We start from the raw sequence: 15,447 nt of genomic DNA, 5'->3' as shown, positions 1-15,447 counted from the left end.
ACTGTATTATTTATCTCCTTTAATTCCTTTTATAACTGCTTTTATTTTGTGTCTATTTTCTATGCAAAGCTCTATGGATTGCTATCGTGTGATTATTATAATTCCTTTCTATGTAAAGCTTTTGAATAACTGTTTAAATTTTCCTTGCTTTTGTTTTGTGATTATTTCCTCTCTATGTAAAGCACTTTGAATTGCCATAGTGTATGAAATGTGCTATAGAAATAAACTTGCCTAGGCACAAACAAAATCTCTTTCATGCACGGTTTCAGCTAACATTTTTGGAGTGGTCGCACTCGCATTTTTGCACTTCACTATAAACAAAAACCCTAAGTGTGCCCTATGGATATAGAGAGAGACCAGATACAAAAGCATCTTCTCAAATAGTTGTCTTTGTCCTTGCACTAAATCACAGTATTTTGACATCTTGACATTGCGATACAGAAGGTCACCAACGTTCCAGTGAAAAGTTACTCATGATCGTTGTCTGACTGCAGTTTATCAACAACGGGTCACACTCTGATGCTTGTTGGTCATCATCTGATTGCTAAACACACATTTCACAACGCAGGTTTGCCGTTGACCTTTTCATGTAGTATCGTTAGCGCGCCGGAGGCAAATTCTCGCATCACCTGCACGGTATCCCTCTGTATCTGCAATGATTCGCGTGCAAACTCCTGTTGCGTCTCCGCTAGCTGCTGCACGGACTCTGCAAGAAGCTCAAGCGAGCGGGAGACCGTGGCCAGAAGAGCGTTAGTGGTGTGCTGCTCCTGCACGCTAAGGCTTGCGTTGTGTGCTAATTGCTCGCGTGAACTGTCTGGCTCCGCCCCAGAGAAAGACGAGGGTCTTTTAGCAGAGGCGGTGGCTGTGGAGGAGACGTGTCCAATATTGCCTCTAGTTGCAACTCCATCCTCCTCAGAGTAAGAGTTACTGACAGATGCCATGGAGGATGATGGGAAGAGGTCACGGTTGTCTTCATCTGAGTCTAAGTGGGATTCGGGATCTGTGATCAAACAAGTAAACAGTCATATCATAAGTTAAACACCATATCATCACAAGTTTACGATACACCATTTTTTCTTTCTTTCTTGAAAACATGGATGTAAACATTATACACAAATTGTTTTGGGACATTCAGACATTTCACACAGACATTAAATTTACAACTTGGTTGGATCAACAATACACTACTTTAATGGCCGGTTTCACAGACAAGGCTTAAGCCTAGTCTCAGACTAAAATGCATGTTTGAGCTGTTTTAACTGAAAGCAACTTGCACTGATATATCTTAAAATATGTCAGTGCCCTTGGGTTGTTTTATCTCAGAATTCAAACAAGTAATGTTTTTTTTTTTTCAAAGGCACGTTTATAAAAGCTACTTAAATGTCCTAATTTAACTAAGGCCTAATCCTAGCTTAATCTAAACCCTGTCTGTGAAACCAGGCCTAAATGTTTGGGGTCAGTTTAAAATTATATATATTTTTTAAAGATATTCATACTTATTCTCTCTAATTTATCAAAAGTTACACAAGACATTTACAATGTTACAAAAATGTGTATCTCAAATAAATGCTGTTCTTTTGAACTTTCTGTTTACCAAAGATTTCTGGAAAAAATGCATCATAGTTTCCACAAAAATATTAAGGAGCAGAAAGGTTTACATTGATAATACTAATAAATGTTTCTTGAGCAGCAAATCAGCATATTAGAATCATTTCCTAAGGATCATGTGACACTGAAGACTGGAGTAATGATGCTGAAAATTCAGCTTTGCCTCACAGGAATAAATTACATTTTATAATATATTAAAATAGAACTGTCTAATTTTAAAGTTATTCTAAATTGTAATATTATTTCACAATATTACTATTTTTACTGTATTTCTGAGCAAATGCATCATTAGAGAGCTTAAGAGACTACTTTAAAAAACATTGAAAAATCTTCCTGGCCCTAAACTTTTGAACAGTAGGTTTTGAAAACATAGCTGTTTAATTTTTTAGATCAAAGCAAAATATGTATATATATACACAGTATAGTGCATTAAAGTTTCTTGCAGTGAACTTTCACAAAAATGGATCTCTAGTGTGTACACAACCACAGTGCTAAATCTAATGAAAATTCTTATGGTCCAACTTGAGTATTTTCAGTTTGTTTACCTCCAGCTTTGGATCCGTCATACTGCATCTCACTAGCACCTCCAGCTCCGCTTGTGGTAGCAGGCATTCCTCCCACATCCATTCCTCTGCTCGGGGAACTGTTGACCGACCCCATCCCCACAAACCCCCCATCCTCCTCTTCCTCATCCTCACACACAGGCTCTTGTTCGTCACCATGACTGCGAGATCTGGACCGCTGTGTAGCTTCCCATGGTTTCTTGTCCAGTTCAAGTATGGATTCCACGATGACTTCCATCGGGGACAGTTCAATATTGGACCGTGCCAATCGCTGGGACACTGTAGCACCAGTCCGCAGAGCAGCCACTTTGCGCTTTGTGTCGCATTTGAGGTCGGACCATTTCTTGATCACCTCCATGATCTCTCTGTCACACTCTCCAATCTCATTAACACGCGCCGTGATCTCGGCCCATTTCCTGCGCTTCACGTCAGAGGGAATGCCTGCGTTAAACTTACCTATGCACAGACACAGAAAAGTATGGGAACATTACATTTATGTACAGTTTGTCCATTTTATAGGGACATGAAACACAACTGGTGGTTGTCTAATCTGAGCAAACTCATTTAGTTTATAACAGACTGCTAACTTGCTAAGAAAGGTTTTGCCTGTCAAACGGAGGTAAAACTCACCCACAACAATGTGGCGATTCTTCCGCACTTCGTCCAGCAGGATGTGCACTTCACTGAAGGAGAAACGTGCTTTTCTCCTCTTGAAGCGCACCATATTGTCTTGTTTGAGGTAGAGCGAAGACACGGACATCTTCACGGCAGAACGCTTCACTCAGTCCAATTACGGGGGAGTCTGTGTAAAGTGTAGAATTTACCATTTAAAAAAAAACAATAAGTAATTATTTTGATTTGAATCAGATTGCAGTATTTACTAAAAATGTAATTTGTCATTCAAACTCATTTGTTTATACAGAACCCTGCCATTTAATTAGCTTTACAAACCGGATTGCAGCCATATTTGAGTGCTGGGACAAAACAGGCTGCTTAAAAGAACTGTTAGATTAATCTGTTCACACAGACGTTTGGGTGAAACCTCTTTAGCTTCTTTCTTTTTCTCACAAAATGTGTATTTCCTTGTCACTTAATATGAGGCAACACCATCAGAAATTGAAATATTTTTATTATAAATATGGACAAATGTTGCATTCATTTCAATAAATGAAGTGGTTTCAAATTGATTTGAAGAGCAGCTTTGCTAATTTTCGATTTCTTGTTTCTACCTCAGGATGCACAGATTGAAAAAATTTCAGATGACAGCAACACTTGTGAAACTATGTATAATGCCAACTTCAGATCAACATAGAAAACTGTTAAGATATTATCCTCATATTGTAATCATTAAGAGCACAAGCTGTAATCGCTGCCTAACAAATTCCTTGGATCTGCTAAACTGAATACATGATGTCAACTAACCACATAACCTGTATTATCTTATAGCTGTATATTACAGCCATATGGACTTTACTTTGACACACTCATCTCTGGCTGATAACAGAATACTTCAAAATTGTAACACTGAAACAAGCATTTTCTGTAAAGCTGCTTTGAAACAATACGGTATAAAAAACTTGAATTCATTTTAGCTCCATCTATTAGGGTAAGTGTACCTATTAAGCCCACCAAAATCTAAGTCTAGTTTTTTTTCCCTAGATATTGACATGAAAAATCATTTGTTAAAATGCAATTAACAATTAGTTGAAAATGAGTTAGAGGGGTCTCCAAAGTTTGTAATTAGAGGGATTCCTCATTGAAACACATAAGGTGGGTTTATGGTTCCACAGTGAGTAATGGTGAAAAGAGACCATGTTTTGTTGTGCCAATGTTTACAAAGTCCCCTGAGACAGGATGCACATCTCAACATTACCAAATTTGATTGGTATGCAATAAAAAATGTCAGGGAAGTAACAAATCACATGATTTTCTCTTGTTTTGAATTTGGGCTTAATGGGTACACGTACCCTAACCATAATCGTCAAAATTAAACTTATTATGCCAACTTAAAATGGGAGAAATAATGTAACATTTTCTTTACAATTTGTGTGACAAAGTTGACACAACATGGCCATGACACTGAAAACAAACTATTATGTTAAAACACATAAATAACAATATAAAACTCAGAACTTATAGCAAATTAAATATGGAAAGAGGACTAACTTCCTGTTAGGAAATAGTAGCAATGTTTCTTTAAAATATAGACATTTTTGTTTTTCTTAAGCTCAATGCATAATTTAATCAATATGAAGTTTTGGGGTCCGGTTTTAGGGATAATTGCATAATTTTTCTCATTTAAATTGTACATTCATGTAAAATAATTCTATTGATCCCCTCTGATTAATGTCAAAGTGGAAAGGTTGCCATTTAAAAAAACTACTGGCAGGCAATGTTATGAGACATGAGACGTCTCGCATACCAGCTAGTGAACGTCAGCGTCACCGTGAGTGCGACTTTATTTTACATGCATTGTTCAGATCAACAAATCACTTGATTTGCAACTAACGTTACAAGATGATCTTAAGTAACAACACACGATGGATGTCCCGGAAGGAAGAGCAACTAAAACGCCGGCTCATTCATTCATCTAGCTATTAGCTCCAGACGAAAGAGCGCATGTTTCCATCGAGGTGTAGTAGCTAGAACTGTAACGTTAGTTACATAAACGCATTACCATCACGCGTTCTCTTTGTGCCGCGAGGAAGCGCCATCGTGTTAAAGCAACTGAATTAAACCAAACGCATAACGTTACATCCCCAAGCAGCACACAACTGTTGTCGAGCAAACATAAATCGAAAAATGATAAACAGAATATCATTGTTATCATAACGAAACAAAACGCTTGAATGCGGAAGGACATTTCGCCCCCATTTTCTTATTACCTACAATCATCACTGACTAGCTATTTAAGCTAGCTAACGTTAGCTATTTTACACGATATGTGCGATCACATTCACTTTAACGGTCAGTTTGTAAACTCCAGGAAAGCCGTAAGCGTATAAAGTACTTTAAGACTACAAAAGCTTGGAAAATACCTCAGAATGGTCAAATGTAATCAATATTTTGCGTTGCGTCCAGATATCCAGAAACTTCGTAGAAAGCGGCGTATGCGCTGCGCAAGCGCACTTTCTAGCCTGTTCTCCGTGGCGTAGATGGGTGGGTGCAGTTACCAGGTCTGACCACTCCTGTATCAGTGGCGCTGGTGCTCACCTAACAGGTTCAGCACACACGCTTTTGCTAAAGCTGACGGCAATGTCCTCCTATTAGCTAACATTTTCGCGTTTTTATGAATACGTTTATGCTTCATTTATAGTAATTGGAGTTAACACGCTAGATTGCTATATAATATATATAGAAACATAGAAAATATTACTGCATCAAAGCATACATCAACAATGATGGAATTCATCAATAAAGAAACTGATGAAGAAAACACAAAGTTTATCACTATATATTTTTTTATTCAATATAAAATTGTATTTGACACCAGATTTTCATGATAAATTCATGGCAATATTTTTATCCCTTGCATCCCCCACTGACTTCATGCGAAATTGGCACCAACTGACAACATCAATATGTAAAACAGTTTTGCATATTTGTGGCTGAACCTAAACCCTTCATAAAGGCATATTTGTTCATTTTGACACTTTCTTATAATTTTCTTTCTTTGGTTAGTTTTCTGTTGAACAATGCTACTAATGGACTAAATGCTCTAAAAATTGTAAAAATAAAAATAAAACGTATAGAGAAAGAGAATGGCATAGTTGAGTGCATAACCCCAGAGGTTGAAAAGCTCCATGCTGGCATTTCTCTAGAATTAGTGCTATAGTGTGTGAAAAAAAGAGAGGGAGATGTGTAAAGCATAAAGTCATTATTGCATATAACTGATTTGACGTCATCGCAGACCTTCATATCACTCAGGAGTACATTGTCAGCTGCAGCCACTGTGAACAGACATAATTTCATTTATAATTATATATTACAGAACTTTTTATCCCCAGTAAATTTGATACTATTTTTAAGAGAATGTAAATGTGTGTCATTAAAGGAGAACTCCGGCGCAAAATGAACCTTTGGTCTAATTACACATTGTTACCTAGTCAACCGTTATCTGAGATTTGTTTTCATGATTATCGAATGTAAATAGTTTTATCTCTAAAAACAGTTTAGCCTATAAAGCTAGTATAACGCTAGTATATTGGGCATAGAGTAATGGCAAATAAAAATCGCTTGTTAATACCACTAAAAAGGCTGAAAATAGCCCCACACTAACACGGTAGCATATTGAGGGTCCCTACCTTCAAACCGAAGCATTGAGAACTTTGTCCGTGTCCAGACAGTTTAATAAGAAGATATTTTAAACATACAGTCAACTTCGCGTATACAGGCACAAGCCATCTTTGAAATACAGTCTTTACCAGTCGATCTACGAACGCCGATCCAAGTGCGCTGGTGAGAATGTGAACGAGCTATAAGTTGTGATAAGGTGAGCGCGAACAGCAGGCTTGGATCGGCGTTCGTAGATCGACTGGTAAAGACTGTATTTCAAAGATGGCTTGTGCCTGTATCCGCGAAGTTGACTGTATGTTTAAAATATCTTCTTATTAAACTGTCTGGACACTGACAAAGTTCTCAATGCTTCGGTTTGAAGGTAGGGACCCTCATTATGCTACCGTGCTAGTGTGGGGCTATTTTGAGCCTTGTTAGTGGTATTAACAAGCGATTTTTATTTGTCATTACACTATGCCCAATATACTAGCTTTATAGGCTAAATTGTTTTTAGAGATAAAACTATTTACATTCGATAATCATGAAAACAAATCTCAGATAACAGTTGACTAGGTAACAATGTGTAATTAAACCAAAGGTTCATTTTGCGCCGGAGTTCTCCTTTAAGTTGTAAAGATATCAAAATTCTCTTACCTCCTGAATATTGACCTTGATTGTGCCATCATTGTCTTTGTCAAGAGTCTTGAAGGCGCCTGAAGTCAACAAACAAAAAACACGGATAAGACACTTTATTAAATAAAGAATCACTTAATTTATTCTGTATAAAATTATTGACACATAGCTTAAAGGGGTTATATAATTTAAAAAAACCCGCAAACACTAACTATCTGTAACTTTTAGATACAGAGTCAAAAAACGACTATTTACTAAGTCAGCTAAAAACTCTTATTTCAAACTTGTTTGCTCTGAGACATCATATATTATAGATGATCTTAATATATATACTGAAGTAATTAACAAAATGGCTGAATTATCCAATAGCCTACAGGGGGAGCAACAAGTAACCGAACTAAGTAAATTTGATAAAATACCTTTAATCCCTCAACAGCTCCTCATATAGATTGCATGAAATAACACTGATTAACAATGTTTTCTTTCTTTATTGCAGACATCCCACCCTGAAAAAAACGAATTTCCGGAAGGTAGTGCATATGAATGCTTAAAAATAAATAAATAATATACTATAATATAATATTCACATAAGCCGTGTAACACGGGTTGCGGGTTAATAAGAGATTTCAATGAAATCAGAATTTGAAACGCATCTTAGTACCAGGTGTCAATGATAATGCGTCTTGGCTGACCACTTGTGATTTGGATTACCAAAAAACGCATCTTAATACTGGGTTGAAACAGGGCTTCTCTCTTGCTTGCTCGATCTCTGGGATATTGTGAATAATTTGCGGGCGTCAGGGAGCCACTATCAAAATGCTGGGAGACTTCCGGAACTTCGGGGAGAGGTGGGATGTCTTTGATATTTTCCAGTAGCCTTCAGGTTACACACCACACTCATGTTTTGATATTTGCTTTTGCTAGTCAGAGACATGTGGTATTGGGGGGAGGGGGAATTCTCATTATAGAAAGCATTTTATTGGACAAACATTTGTAGTGCCTGTGTGTGCAAGCTGAGTCATCATCCAACTCAAGCAGTACACTAGCACATGGCTTCAAAGCAGACATGGACTAAAGGACACAAAATAAGAATAAGAGTAAACAATAAATTTTCCTTGCTGCTGTCATTTTATTTAACGACTACTAAACAAGCCATCTTTCAAAATAGGGAAAACAAGATTAAGTCAGTGTTTACATTTCCAGACCATGTTACTCCCTACTCGGTGTACTCCTAGAGCTATTAAACACTACGAAAGAAACCATTTCACTCAGCTAAAACTATTTAAAAAGTATTTTTTCCTTTATTATCAACTTACGGCACATGGCATCAAGTCTCACAAGGCAGCCGATGTAATTGTCAAAATCCATGTTTCCGCTCTCATCGCTATACCTGCGAATAAGCATCTGAAAGAGTTGCTCATTCAATGGGAAACCTGATGGAGGCACAAGAGAGAGATTATACAGTGGATGAACATACAGTTCAAATGTGATCAGCACAATGCATATATATTAAAGCACAAGTTTGCCAGTTTTTAACCAGTTTCATGTCGGTAGTATATGAAGTGTACTAGCAATGTTACTAGCAACCTAATCTCCTCGTTTATTTGAACGAAAAAGCAGAGTTCTGACAGCTCCAGGGCTATTGTTAAAACTACAGATCGTACTTCCACATTTTGTATTGCTGCTCACGGATGGGCTGATCGAACCCAGTGCATTATGGGTGTTGAAGTTTATTTTTGGCAAAAGGGAATACCACAGCCCTATTCTCTGTTTCATGTAGCACCAGTTTTTTTCTACTGCATAGACAGCAAAGTTTTTATTAAAAACCGATCTTGTCAGTGGTGAATTACCCCTTTAACATCACTGAAAACAGAGCTATTGTGCCAGCCTTGTTTAGGGACTAGTTCCCACTGGACTGAAACTAGCACAAGACTAATATTGGCCTAGATCATTTTTCACCAACCAATTCCAAGCAGTCTTATAATCAATACAACGTACATCCGGAACCCCAAAAGAATCCATGAATTGGGTTTTGTTAATGATGTAAATCCACAATGGGTGTTTACCTGCAGCTTTGAAGGCACCTGGAAGCTCATCTGCTCCAATAGTTCCTGAGCGATCCCTGTCATAAGCCTTATAAACTGCCTATAAAACAGACAGTAGCTTAGTTGTGTTAACTTTGTTCTCTTGTTTTTTGTTAACTGTCTCAATGTTTTACTCTTAATGCAGAGTTCCATTTTCTGTACATTCATAAGAAAACATCAAACACAACAACATACAAATACACAGCTTAGTTAAATCAAATTTCTGGTTTAAAATCACAAAGACAAATCTTCAAGCTACTGTTGTTACATTCTCTACTCACCTGCCATTTCTTGATGTTGTTCCAGAGGTGTTTAAACTCATGGAAGCCCAATTTACCTGTGCTGTCACTCTGGAGCACAATGTCAAGATCAAACACCATCAAAAATCTGAACCCCAGCCTCAAAGATAAAAAAAAAAATAATAATAATTGGTATTGGTTGTCGGAGCCAATAGTCTCGTGGGCAGCAGCACACAAACATGTTGTATGATTGTACTTCTGGCAACCTGAGTTCGACTTTTGTTTTGGCGGTGCTTCTGACTTCTATTGAGAACGCCAGAGCCTGAGCACACAGCGCTCCTATTCTCCATTAGTTTATGATCTGTTTAACAGTTATGTCTAATACGTTATTAGATACTGTTATACAAAGAAAGTAGACAGTATATGAAAAAGTATTAGTGTTTGCCATGTGGCTGACGTCCAGTGTCGCTAGCTGAGCAGAAGTACATAATCTTGTTTTGCTTGGTTCAAAGTTGCGTTGGATTTTCTCCTTAGCGTAAAGGTTAAGAGGTCCATCTATCAGTTTTCCATGTTTGTAGAATTAGTTTGTGGAGCAAAAAATATAGGTTATAATCTGTGTGAGTACATTACTTTTTTTTTTTTTTAAATGTCTGGTGCTGGTGTTTGGTGTGTTCTTGCCGATTAGCGTACGCTAACGTCACTGGTAGTTCCTATTGTGCTGGGTTCCTAGAACTAAAATCATTCCTAGTTCCTGCGGTGCGAACACGCCAAAAAGCGGGTACTTCCCCTTAACTTTGCTTCCTGTCTACTCTATACTACCCTATCGGCAACATTTTTTATTGTTGTATTGGTTGATATTAGATATTTATTGGCTAATTGCTAATCTTCACATTTATATTACCTTTGATATCACCTAACAACCATTCAATCAAAATGAATATCAATCTTTCACACTGTACATTATAATGTTGTGATGCCTAAATTCTCTTGTACCATCTAAAATAATTGATTTTGTTTTATTTTTAGTCAAGACAAAATTGTATATCCATTTACAGCCAATAAAATAATTATCGTCCTGTCAGTATCGGCCAGAATTATTGTAATAGATTTTCCACTAAAATCAGCGCAAAAAATTGGTTTGTATGAAAGCAATTGTCCAGATCAAACAAGGAAGGATACATCCATGACAGCCACCATACTTCTACATGACTCAATGGTAAAGCCATCTGTCTTCAGATCACCATCTGCAATAACATACAGGGCAGAGGGAATCAGCATTACACAGCAGCAAACATCAGACACACACAGACCCACACATACCACTCACGTTTGGAGATGATTCTGTTGAGGATGTTCATCAGTTCATTGGGGCTTACTTCCATGTCCTGAAACAAAAGGACATTTTTACAACAGCCAGTGTTTATTGTACGTATCGGTGTATATATGAATATTTGTTCGTGTAATACTAACATCGCCAGCGAGCTGCTGGAACACTTTACGGAACTGCTTCTCTTCCTCGGACTCGTTGACCTCAGCATAAGCCAGCGGTCTGCGGGGCGGGGGCTGGGGAAGGATCTCAATAGTATCAGCATCTCCAATGCAAATATGCCTTAAAATTACTAAAATATTTTAGAATTACTAATATATTGCTCTAGAATGGTCCTAATATAGAACTCTCCATCATTCATGTTTTAACTAAGCTACCAGATACACACTGTACAGTGTATTTTATGATACAGAGTAGACAATACTTTGATTAATTTTTAGCAGTTGGATTTATTTACCAAAACATAAAAGCATTTGACAAAGAATAAATCATATTGGATATAGCTCTTCAAAAGTCTAAAAGGTTTTTCTAGCCCAGTTTTTCAGGAAGCAACGTAAATAGGTGATGCCATAATCTTTTGGGAAATGGATAAACAGATCTTTTGATTCACAGATTTTTATTCAATTTGATTTTCAAACATAGGCCCTATAATCTGTTCCCCGACAAAACATTACATTTTTTAAATCATTATTGTCCGTAATTGCCCAACTGAATATCTAATATTAATATAATATGTATACTATTTTTATGTACTTTAAATTATGTATCTACATTTTTAGTAATCGATTATTTTTTAACCGATTTGTTTTTACAATTAACATCAATTTCTTAGTTAATTGATTTATTAATTACCCAAATGATTGAGTGCCACAATTGAGCCCCAAATATATTATTGCTTTCCATTCATAATTCACTTTTTAAAGACTTCTGTAGAAATAATACAGATATTTTTATTATTATTGAGTGTACACATCAAAAATAAGGGCACTACACTACACAACACTGCAGAATTCTTTCTATTGGCTCTTTTTTGAAACAGATCAGAGATGACTGACAACAACCATCAGAGACACTTCAGTATAACATCACACTGAGAGCTCCTGTTACTCACAGGTTCAGAAGGCACAAACTGGCCGGGGTCGATGTTGCTGTGGAAACAGGATGAGAAGGCATAATTATGCTTTCTAATCAACTACACATTCACAAGAAGTCACAGCTGTATAAGTACACTTTGGTACAGTATTTCCATCTTATTAATAAACAAATAATACTACCACGACAGCAGTACTACTGATCCAAATTAAAAAAAATAAAAATAAGATAGAGGATGCAGAACAGTCTGTTTATTGAACATATATTATCACAAAGTTACAAGACTATGTCCTTATTATAGTTTATAAAGGAATGAACTACAATCCCACAAAGCACTTAAATGAATTAAAATGGCAGTCAATTTAAATCCTTTGATTTATAGTCATTAGATAAAAATTAAACAATATATTTTAAGAAAGGTCAGAAACAGTCATTTAGCCTCTCTTCCATTCTTAAGTGTTATAGACAGAAGAGGATGAAAAAACAGTAAATGTGACATCATCAACCCGTGTGTGGTTTAGAGCAGACCTGCACGATATATTGAAATAAAAATTGATATTGTGATATGGCATAGCGTGATTGTCAAATTGCCCAGGCTACCATTTAAATAAATAAATATATATGCTTTTCAGAGTGAGGTACATCATGTATTTCTCAATTTTTTGTTTTACATGTTTTTTGTTATTATTTTGTTTAATATATTTAATAATCACAATAAAATCATAATTATTATTTTAGATTATCATTACATATTGCAATGGTCAAAAACAGTGGGAATGTGGCCTATAAAGATTTTTTTAAAACTCTGTTCACGGTTTGAGTTGGTTCTTGTAAACCCAAGTATGACCACCCAAGTTGTCAAGTTTTTCGATCCGCACTCAAAATTTTCAGCTCCTTAATTAAATTATTTTTATTTTCCAAGCAGATGCATGTGAGCTGCTCTTGTCATTACAATTGGTATCTGTGGCCCATCTTATCTGGCATTGTAGCTTTGTGAAAGGGCTGTAGAAGAATGCGTCTATGTTTATTGTTGATCAAACCCGTCCAGATTTTGTTTTTGTTTTTTGAAAATGTAATTAGGGCTGGGCGATAAAACGATAACGATAATTATCGCGATATAATTTTTCTCGATAAAACGATATCAAGAGGTCGATAAATGTTCGATAATGTTTATGCGCCAAAAGCGGAACGAAACTCATTTCAACCGCGCGCCACACGGACCGTTTATCCGCTCGGCTCAAAGTCCAAACGGCAGCGCGCGCGAGCTCACTAGTGCGGATCTCCCTCAGACTGGCAGAGCAGACGCGTTTACTCTGATCGCCCTCGGTCACGAGATTCAGTGAGAAGCGCTTGAGTTCAGCGAAGAGCACAAATGTTTAACGGCAGATGAAACAGCGCTGACAAACAGGAGAAACACTGCGCGCAACGAGACAGTCAGAATCTGAATTGATACTGAATCCATTTAGCCTACCATGGATTTACTTCAAGGTTAGCCTAGTAATATTAACTGCACCATGAAATGTGGGATATACATATTGAATTGTATAATATTATTAATTTAGACAATGTATTAAATGACTAATGGAATATAATTATAGTATTTACACAATGTATTTAACTGTAAGGCTACTGTTTTTCATACAAATACCATAGAAACCATAAAGTTACATTTTGCCATGATAGTGAGGTGCTAAGTTATAGGCTATGCCTGGTTTTATCTGTGGTTATCATGATCTAAATGCATGATACTGGATGGCCAATGGTTAATTTTCAATAAAACTCAAACAGTCAGAATATTACATTTTACCAAATAAAAATGTGGTCGTTAATTTTTATTTTATTTTTAAACAGATGTTACTGTTTTTGTTAATGAACATAAATTTAACAGAGTAGTATTAGCTTGAGTTAGGATGCAGATTTACTGTCAACTCACTGTCAAATATGCATTTCGAGACAAAACATGTAATTTGAATATTGCAGGCTGCACTGCGAACTGTGCTGAAGAAATATTTTTCTATTCAGATATTCATTTTGTTAAGGAAAAATGACAAATGTTTGAATGTTCTACCTCAGATTTGTGAAATGTTCACCTGTTTGGCAAGTGTTTGGCAAGTGTTTGTCATGATATGTTCTGACAATAAAGAGTTAAAACCACAATTAACGCTCTGGTTTATACAACTTTCACTTAGGAGCAAAAATCTGCCTTTAAACTTGAAAGAAATAAAGATTTGACATTTATCGTGATAATTATCGATATCGACTGATATAAAAAAAAATATCGTGATAATTTTTTTGGGCCATATCGCCCAGCCCTAAATGTAATGTTTGGTTATTTAAAGCAGTGTTTCTCATCTTCAGCCACCTACCAGAACGTTTTAGGCGGGATATGATAACAGTGTTTAAAATCGGGCATTAATTTTAGAATTGTAGGAGTTAAATTTTACATGCATAAATGTAAACTTTCCAACAAAATACCAATTTTCTCTCTACAGGTAGGCCTACATGTGTTTCAAAGCACTAATAGGAAAGCTATAAATATGAGCTTGGTCTCTTTGTGATAATGTATAATACTGTAGTTGTGTTTTTATTTGTAGGATTTATTTATTTTTTCCTGTCGTTGTTGTTTGAAGCATAATAATAATAAAGTGAGATTCCAGCCTCAGAGGCTGGCTTACGTACAGATGAAAGAGAGCAGGTTTGTGGTGAAATATTGCCTCACCTGACCACATCAATAATGCCTCCAAGGAATTTCTTGGCTAGGAACATCTTGTGGCACAAATGGTTCACTCACTTTCTGAGAGGAAGAAGAGAGCAAGAATAACGTCTCTAAATTGTTATACATACATTACATTATAGTCACTAACAGAACCACACCAAACTTAAATACATTAGTATACACACATTATTAATAGCAACACAAATTACATTAAAAAGCACGTTTGTTGAAAGGTTTCACAGAAATATGAGCTCACAGGGGGTTTGTGAATGTCATTCACACAATGCTAAAAGAAACAACTGTGGACACACCCACTACAAGTATGTCCTCCATCCATCCACCACCCACACTAATTAAACCGGTAGAGGAAAAAAAACTCACACATGTACCAAGAGAAGTATGTATAAAACGACGTTGAAATTGAGTTTAGATGCAGTCTGAGGGGGTTTTCATCTTGGCAAATCGCATGAAATACGCACGATAGGTTTGTTTTCTATAGATAGTGTTTTCAAGTTTTCAGTTTTTTTCGTCAGCAGAAAAACTTATCCTGGTGACAATATTCGTTAGTCCTCTTTAAAAAATAAGGCTTGGCAATAAAATAATAATCAAGCATGAGTGTGTTTTTAAATTCTCAACCAAATCTGGAAGCGAGTAAAACATGCTAGCACGCTAAACAAGCTAACGTTACCTGGCATGTATCTGCATTAATCAAGTAAAACCCGCAAATGACTTACATTTACTGGGCAACGTTTTTGCTAGTAAACGTGTACGAATATTTTTAATTAGCTGTTAAACGCGTAGAAAGCTATACTTACCAGAAAAGAGAGAACGGGGTAAATGTAAACTGTCGCCTGTCACACGGCAGTACAGTTCGCATCTGACAGGATACGCGGATTCTAAAATAAGTTAC

At 36.4% G+C, this 15,447-nt stretch overlaps 2 protein-coding genes across 2 annotated transcripts; both read right to left on the bottom strand.

Annotated features, from left to right (window-relative positions):
* Positions 1 to 232: 232 nt before the first annotated feature.
* Positions 233 to 5,347, bottom strand: zgc:153990 (uncharacterized protein LOC768125 homolog). Its single transcript, XM_056237800.1, has 4 exons — positions 5,210 to 5,347; positions 2,802 to 2,973; positions 2,154 to 2,627; positions 233 to 1,000 (listed from the first exon to the last, which is right to left on the bottom strand). Exons 2-4 carry the CDS (start codon positions 2,929 to 2,931, stop codon positions 558 to 560), a joined length of 1,047 nt encoding a protein of 348 aa, XP_056093775.1. The 5' UTR covers positions 2,932 to 2,973; positions 5,210 to 5,347; the 3' UTR covers positions 233 to 557.
* Positions 5,348 to 5,614: 267 nt separating this feature from the next.
* capns1a (calpain, small subunit 1 a) lies at positions 5,615 to 15,439 on the bottom strand. Its single transcript, XM_056237802.1, has 11 exons — positions 15,353 to 15,439; positions 14,541 to 14,615; positions 11,841 to 11,877; positions 10,873 to 10,965; positions 10,730 to 10,787; positions 10,582 to 10,646; positions 9,445 to 9,513; positions 9,146 to 9,224; positions 8,396 to 8,512; positions 7,101 to 7,159; positions 5,615 to 6,121 (listed from the first exon to the last, which is right to left on the bottom strand). The coding sequence occupies exons 2-11, from the start codon at positions 14,585 to 14,587 to the stop codon at positions 6,095 to 6,097; spliced, it is 651 nt and encodes a 216-aa protein (XP_056093777.1). The 5' UTR covers positions 14,588 to 14,615; positions 15,353 to 15,439; the 3' UTR covers positions 5,615 to 6,094.
* Between the last annotated feature and the right edge of the window lie 8 nt (positions 15,440 to 15,447).

Source organism: Rhinichthys klamathensis, unplaced genomic scaffold, assembly GCF_029890125.1.
Source record: "Rhinichthys klamathensis goyatoka isolate OS25496 unplaced genomic scaffold, OSU_Roscu_1.1 h1tg000501l_1, whole genome shotgun sequence".
In the NCBI taxonomy this organism is placed as follows: Eukaryota; Metazoa; Chordata; class Actinopteri; order Cypriniformes; family Leuciscidae; genus Rhinichthys; species Rhinichthys klamathensis.
The sequence above is the reverse complement of the archived record's forward strand: the minus strand, read 5'-3'. Positions and strand labels throughout refer to the sequence as shown.

Bases quoted from the DNA above. Each gene is read 5' to 3' on its own strand.
- zgc:153990 (XM_056237800.1), bottom strand. From the start codon at position 2,931: ATGTCCGTGTCTTCGCTCTACCTCAAACAAGACAATATGGTGCGCTTC. The intron at 2,628-2,801 runs GTGAGTTTTACC...GTCTGTGCATAG, and splicing joins GAATCGCCACATTGTTGTGG to GTAAGTTTAACGCAGGCATT. The intron at 1,001-2,153 runs GTAAACAAACTG...GTTTGATCACAG, and splicing joins TGACGGATCCAAAGCTGGAG to ATCCCGAATCCCACTTAGAC.
- capns1a (XM_056237802.1), bottom strand. From the start codon at position 14,587: ATGTTCCTAGCCAAGAAATTCCTTGGAGGCATTATTGATGTGGTCAG. The intron at 10,966-11,840 runs GTGAGTAACAGG...ATCCTTCCCCAG, and splicing joins AGTTTGTGCCTTCTGAACCT to CCCCCGCCCCGCAGACCGCT. The intron at 10,647-10,729 runs GTGAGTGGTATG...ATGTTATTGCAG, and splicing joins CAACAGAATCATCTCCAAAC to ATGGTGATCTGAAGACAGAT.